The sequence below is a fragment of the Pelmatolapia mariae genome, linkage group LG13 (assembly GCF_036321145.2).
Source record: "Pelmatolapia mariae isolate MD_Pm_ZW linkage group LG13, Pm_UMD_F_2, whole genome shotgun sequence".
NCBI classification, from domain to species: domain Eukaryota; kingdom Metazoa; phylum Chordata; class Actinopteri; order Cichliformes; family Cichlidae; genus Pelmatolapia; species Pelmatolapia mariae.
This window is the reverse complement of record NC_086238.1, coordinates 665,087-672,500: the sequence shown is the minus strand read 5'-3', so window position 1 is coordinate 672,500 and position 7,414 is coordinate 665,087. Positions and strand designations below refer to the sequence as shown.

The window sequence follows — 7,414 nt, the reverse complement described above, 5'->3', positions numbered from 1 at the left end:
AGGAAATGAGACTGATACCTCAAATGAAAAATAAACTTCTGGTTTACTTGTGGTTCCTGAGATATTTTAAAGTAGAATGGGAGGCAGAGCCTTCATCTTTCAGGTTCCGCTTCTGTGGAATCAGCTCGCAGTCTGGATTTGGGAGACTCTACTTTCAATATTAGTGTTAAAACTTTTCTTTTTGATAAAGTATATAGTTAAGGCTGGATCAGGTGACCCTGAATTCTCTCTTAGTTGCACTCAGTGTTTCTTGTCCACTCACCCTTTTCACTAATTATGTGTTTATACACCACTCTGCATTAAATTAATAGTTATTATCAGTCTCTTTCACAGCGTGTTTTTCTTTTTGACCTGTCTTCCTTCCATGACCCTCAACATGTCGCAGCAGATGGCTGCTCCTCTCTGAGCCTGGTTCTGCCTGTTGTTCTTCCTGTTAAAAAGGAGTTTTTCCTTCCCACTGTCGTCAAGTGCTTGCTCACAGGGGGCCATTTTATGGTTGGAGTTTTCTGTATTATTCTAGGGTCTCCTACCTTACTCTATAAAGCACCTCCAGTGGCTGCTGTTGTGATTTGGTGCTTTATGAATTGAATTGAATTGAACTGAAGAAACACTGGAACTTCTCCAGTGTTTAATGTAATAAAGGTTGTTATGGGATTAAATAAAGGTCTTTACATACATACTATAGTCTCTCCAATTATTTTGGAGTGATTTATTCTTAAAATGTAATTTTACTCATCCACTTAAAATACCTGTATTTTCCATATTACAGTGTATTGAAACAACCTTTTTTTCAGTATCATGCAGCTCAAATCTATAGTAGTGTTCTCCGAATTACCTCATTCTCTTTTCCTTTTTTTTTTCATCTTGCTCCCAGAACTAACAAAACTTAATTCAATCAGCTGGCCCCCGAAGATGTATGTACAGACGGACAGAGACCCCACTGCAATTAATACAGCCCGCAGGACATGTGTGCATTCATGTGCGTGTGAAATTCAGAGCACCTGCTGATTTCTACAAGGTACTGTAAGCCTCCATCTGGTTATGCTTTGATCTAATCTGAGTGAAAGGGGGAGAGAGAGAGAGAAGGAGACAGCAGATGAAGAAACGGTAAGACTGGCTAAAGAAAAGCATGGAAAGAGAAAGGGGAAACAATCAAAAAGCAGGGGGGAAAAAGCGAAGAATTGGAAGGGATGGAGAAAATATTTTAAAGGTCATCTACCTCTGTTGTCTTTGAGGGAAAAGTTATGGTTATGAGCAACTTCTGGAGCAAGGTTGAATGTGAAGTGTTGTCTGTAAGCCATCTCATCCTTGTCCACTGCGCTCACTGTTTCGATAACCTAATACAAACAAATTAAAACGCAATTGGAAGGAAACAAATGAATGTAAATACTGTTTCTGGCTATATTTAACTTCACCATCATCCCACCAAACATGTGCATTTTTAAAAAAAACTTTATCATCTCATGCAGAAAGCCTTACCTTTCCCGGTGCGACAGTTTCACACATGAGGACCTCATTGTTGGTCGCGAACTCTGGAGGGTTGTCATTAACATCTTTCACTTTGATGTTGACCCGCACTTTGGTGTCTTGGTGATGGCCCCCTGCATGTATAGTACACACAGTACAGTGCAAAATCATCAGCATTCTGCTCCATATAAAAATTCAAAGCAGTGTTAAAGTTATTAAAGCCAGAATGTCATTTTTATGTGAATTATTTGTGATTGCCCGTGTGTCTGTATTGTAATCCGCATTTGGCATCGAGTGAATGGAAAGACTGTGAATATTTTTCATCAAAATTGCCTGTCAATCAGTCAGCCACTCAGCCAGCTATTTATTATTTTGATTTGCAAAAATTATAGACGAGTTTCTGAGACATCAAAAAAAAAATTCAGTCAAACAGAATGCCACTCATTTAGTTGCAGCTCCCACAAATGTCAAGTTATGCCTGCTGAAGATTAAATGAAGAAAAGAAATGTGATGCAGACGGAATGATGTCTAAACAGCCAAAATAGACACAAAAAATACAACATCCAGAATATTAACTCAGAAAGATGGAGTGCACTTTTCTTGCTTTTTATCTTTAAAAAAGAAAAACCATCCATTTCAGTGCTGTACTGCCTTGCATATTTGCAATTCTAGTCAGTGTGATTTTCCACTACCCTGTCATTACTAGGCATTTATTTAGCTTCCCAGGGTCTGTATGTGGCTAGCATAGCCTGCAATGGTCCTAGCATTGTGGGCGGCAAGTCCGTTTCCATCTGTCCGTCTGGCGTCTAGCACACCACAGGGAAACCACGCAGCACTCTGCTAGTTTGAGCCCCAACCACAGAATACCAGGGTGGGGCCTCTGTGGCTTGAGGGAGGGTTGTTGGGGCTAAAGCCAGGGAGGGAAAGCTCCAGAGGGCCTGTGGGTTGACTGGCATCTCCCCTGTTTCTTCCCCACGTATGCACTACAGTAGACTGTTAGGGTGGAGCTCATAATTAAAAGTTATAGCGGTGCTTTAACTGTATTTACTTCTCTTTTCATTGCTGTGGAGTTTTCACCAAAAATCTAACTTTCATATAAAGTAAACTAAAAAATAAGCTCATTTAAAAAAACAATTAAAATTAAGGAAAACAGTTAAAGTCTTGTTGCCTTTTTTCTCTACTTGTTCTTTGCCCCCTTATACAATTAACATTTATCAAAAGCCAGCTCAGTGTAGCAGATCTTAGTTTTCATTTCTGGCTAGTTGCATACACTAACATTAGAGACATTCCACTGAGTTATAGATGGGTACACTTATCAGAATAATACCACTAAGTCTCAGCTGTGAGCATGAAGTCAGTTCACCCCCTCTGATTCCAGACATGTAATTAGTTCATCAAGGTTTAGGCTTTTTGCTGCTGACAAACATAGCAAAAGGGTTAACTTTAGTCCCACCAAGAGGAGAAAAAAATTACAGCCCGCAGCTTGAATCCACTTAAAGTCTGTACATAAGATGTCATGGAGTGTATCCAGCACCGCAGGACGACAGCCCGGGCTTCGGATGCCAGCAAATGTACAGCCTGGTGGCTATCTGGGAATTTTCCATCTGTTTGTTCTTGTTTGACTTTTTCTTCTCATACTACATCAGTGTGTGTGGTTTCAGTAACAGAAATGACACAAAGGCTAAGATCAAACACAGGGAGAAGCTCATTAACTCCCAGAATGGCTGAAAATAAAATCAAATTTGCACTTAGGTGTTGTTTCACTTCACATTCAATTGTGTCATAAGGGTATCTGAGTCCAAACTGTATATATATTAACTTTTGCTATGCATATAATGATAATTAGAAGTGTGTCTGAGTAGGCAATATTTAACAGATCTATAGGGACTCATTTACCACACATCAGAATCAGTCCCAGTTGTCTTGTATTTCAGAGTGCATACATACCAATCTCTGTAGCTGACACAGATATATTATGCCAGGGCTGTGTTTCTCTGTCCAGTAGTTTTGTTGTGGTAATCATGCCATCTTCTGCGTTTATACTGAAGAACTGCTCTACATCTGTGTACCGAGGGATCATGTACCTACACAGAAAGTTAGGACTCATGATTTATTGGCATTACACATACGAACTAATAGATTAAAAAATATATATATACTACAGTATGCAATACATAGCATGCAGTGTTTTCGTTTTGTACTATTTTAAGAGTCTAATAGTCTAAGTCCATTTTTACAAAATGAGTCTTGTTATGCCTTTGTCTTATTTTGCATCCTTGCTCTGTTGAAAACATCTTTAATAGATAATATTAAATAAAATATTCTACAGCCTAACATCTCTGAGTCATATTGTTTGCTCAGTGTGGCTGAATGAAGGCTAAAAGTTTTTGTTTTGTTTTTGTGATGTTCCACAGTGAAAAGGCAGTTTCTTTCACTGCTGCAAGCCTGTCTTAATTAACGTGTTTGTGTGTTTTTATAGCATGAACATCTCTGTTACCTGACAGGATTGTTGGCAACATCAGTGTCCTTAGCATGAACTCGCCCCACCTGAGTTCCTGGAGGTGCATTCTCCTCTACCTCAAAAGTGTAACTTGGAGCTATAAAGACAGGAGGCTCATCTGCATCCTCCACTGATATCTACGAGCATAAATACACAATAAGCAACAACCTGTAAGGGAGTTTCTTTGATATTTGTCTTATTTTTTTTTTATTTTTTTTAAGTCTCAAACTCGTGTCATATATTTGTTGTTTTTATCTGTACCTTTATTGTGGCTTCATCTTTGTAAGGGCCCCAGGCAAGGAACTGGGGGTCAATGTGAGGGTTGGATCCTTCCACCTTCAGAGTGTATGACCTTTTTGTCTCAAAGTCCACCATCTGAGAAAAGGAAAGGAAATAGAAGCTGTTAAAACAGTCCCTTCCTGTTTTTAACTGTAAACACTTGAAACCTTCTTTTCTTTTTTTGTCTTTTAATTAGTTTTATCTGCAGGAAAACACACATTACATCATTTCCTTTGTGAAGCGTATGTGCGCACTGTGCACTTTTAAGGCCTTGTGATAGGGGGAGCTGTTGCTGCACGAATAACAGCAGACACGTTGTTAGTTGCAGTACTACAACTATCACAGACCAACAAAAGTAAAAGTAATCCAAATACCAACTTTAATTTCCAGATGGTTTGTACTCCATGAAATAGCATGATATGATATGATTATTTTGGGACCAGAATGAATCATTGGGTTGTTTCTTTCCTGGCTTTTTTTTTTTTTTTTTTTTATCGCCAGATGAAAACAATACCTGTCTGCCTTTAATGAGCTGGGATTAGGTTTGGGATTTTGGGACACCACATGATAAAGGGAATGGAAAGCGGGAGATGAAACTTCAATCTAAGACCAAAAGAACAGCAGGCAGGTGACAGTTAGATTATTTTATCTATAATAATATCATCTAAATATCCGTCCTTCAGATAGAGAGAGGTAAATTAAGCCTTACCTTACCATTTAAAGTCACTGTCATTGATTTACAATACCACTGGCAAGTCGATGTAAAACCCTTAGATTTAATACGCTCTTATTGAACTCAGCTTCAGCTCACTTACTGGGTATTGGTAGAAAACCCACTCACTTTTAATAACCTCGAATTTGAATTGATTTGAGTGTGTGCTTTGAGGTATTATGCTCAATGTCAAAAGTGTACGTTTTCCTCTCATCACATTTCCATTCAGTCATTAAAAAATTAGCACATCAATTATAAAGCCATGACCCTCATCCAAACAGTCAGCCTCATGGTATGCATCTAATGAATTTTCCTCTCCATCCTACTGACTCCTTTTCTGATGTACAGGCTATATGCTACTGCAGGGGAAACTTTGGAGTCAACAAATGTGTTGGCAAGCATTGTATAAAAGCTGTAATACCCAAGAGGTTTTCGCTGCTATGATTACGAGGACTCGTGTGTTGCCAACAGCACTTGGCTGTGACTTCATCTGCAGCCCCGTCGTAGCCATAATCATAGTAGTAACACTCTTCTGGGTATCATTGCTGTATTATAAACCCAGATAATAACCACTTTCCCTCGCTACTATTTTTCCAGCTGGTATGGGGACGTTAAACTGGCAAAGTCCCAGGAGCAAGCTTGATCTTTTCATTTTCAGGCTACCAACACTTAATGAAATCCCAGTGGGAGAGAGGGCTCATAAGCACAGTGTGAACCGTTAAAAGCAGAGAGAAGCTACTAGAGATTTATGAGGTTGACAAACTGGATGCTAAACAAGTCTACTGAAAGTAAATATTACGGCTTTAAGCTGCTGATCGAAATGATTATCCTTTGCTGTGTGTTGAAGGCAGGCAGTCCAACTTATCACGGGTACATTGCCGAATCTAATATCGCACTGAAGGGATAAAATCCAAAGTGCGGTCTGTGATCCAACATGGAGGCAGGTAGATAATACCTTCTCTCACTGGATTCTTCCACACTCATTCAGTTGCAGCACTATTCCACTGCTGTTGTCAGTGAAGGTGTTTAGTGTGATCATAGGTACAATAGTAGTAGAATAGATGTGACCCAGTTCTTTCATTTTCCCTTTTGCGTCACACTCTGTCTCGTTTGTGCACTCTCTTTTTTTACCCCAGATCCAGTATTTTCATTCTCTCCCTACTTTTGTAATCAGTGTGAGATGATAATAATAATAGTTTTCACAATAATGTCCCCCCTTCCTATTGCCTTCTTGAAAACACAAGCAAACACACAGCTTCTTAATATTCTGTGGACTGGTTTCGTCAGGACACAGTTGAAAGAGAATAGCTGATTAAAGCTCATCCCTGTGTGTGTGTGTGTGTGTGTGTCTGTGAAGAAAGTGAGAGAATAGAGATTAGCGAAGGCTACTCTTGACGTGTGAGTCTGCACGCGTGCTCTTGTGTGTGCAAATGAGTGCCTTTAATTTTGCGTGGCGGGGGGGGCAAAAGGCATTGATTTCCCCCGAGAGGCATCAAGACCCAATAATCTCAAATGTGCACGTACACAAAATTACTACACAAACCCTGAGCTGAGATGCCATCATCAGATTGAGAGGAGTGTAAGTGAGGCTAGCAAGGTGAGAGCACCTCTCATTTGTCCTAATGCTCAGTTTAAATCACCATCAGGCTATTAAGCTGTTATTCCAAGAGACACAGGGAACTGTGACAAAGGATGCTCATGTCAGTCAGTGGCCTTGCACACAAACAGCATTTAAATGGGCATGGAACTGTGATTAGCTCAAGGCCATAAACTGTATATAAGAGATTGGCACAGCTACAGTGACTCCAGACTGCTAATGTTAAAGTCTCAACATTAGCAGTCTGGCTGCCACTGCATTGGCTGTTGGAACCAGAAGTGGCCAAATTTTGATCACAGGGTTGGGTGCTAAGCTAGCTTCATAAACTGTGTGGGTCGAACTCACAGACACATGCAACCACTAATTAAATCAAATCAAATCACTTTTATTGTCACGTCACATGTGCAGGTACACTGGTACAGTACATGTGAGTGAAATTCTTGTGTGCGAGCTTCACAAGCAACAGAGTTGTGCAAAAATACAATAACGTAAAACAAGCAAAATATAAGAATGGCTAAATCTGAGAGTAATAAATATAAGTGCTAAGTAACAATTAGTGCTAAGTAACAAAATAAAGTACAAGAATTTCACTCACCAAAACATAAACATAAGCTGGTTACATGGTCTGCACCATGTTATTTGTGGGATAATTCCAGAAATAATGCAAATACGGCAGTTATTGGCATTAGCATTGACAAGACCTTGACAGCCATTGACGATAGCTACCTATGTCTTCACACCTGTCAATCAAAGTTTCACAGTTAAAGCCATATGTGTCTGTGCAGTTGTTATAAAGGGGAAAAGTATCCATGGAGGCCAACATCATTTTAGCACCAGGCTCTAAAATCTGCTTTTAGTT

General features: G+C 39.5%; 1 protein-coding gene across 1 annotated transcript in view; it reads right to left on the bottom strand.

Moving 5' to 3' along the window:
• cdh11 (cadherin 11, type 2, OB-cadherin (osteoblast)) overlaps nucleotides 1-7,414 on the bottom strand; it is a 90,543-nt gene that overhangs the window by 7,064 nt on the left and 76,065 nt on the right. The window contains exons 9-13 of the mRNA XM_063491144.1: nucleotides 4,229-4,342; nucleotides 3,965-4,104; nucleotides 3,415-3,551; nucleotides 1,480-1,601; nucleotides 1,220-1,337 (exon numbers count right to left, since the gene is read on the bottom strand). Of these exons, the coding sequence (XP_063347214.1) occupies nucleotides 1,220-1,337; nucleotides 1,480-1,601; nucleotides 3,415-3,551; nucleotides 3,965-4,104; nucleotides 4,229-4,342 (631 nt within the window). The remainder of the gene's footprint in view (nucleotides 1-1,219; nucleotides 1,338-1,479; nucleotides 1,602-3,414; nucleotides 3,552-3,964; nucleotides 4,105-4,228; nucleotides 4,343-7,414) is intronic.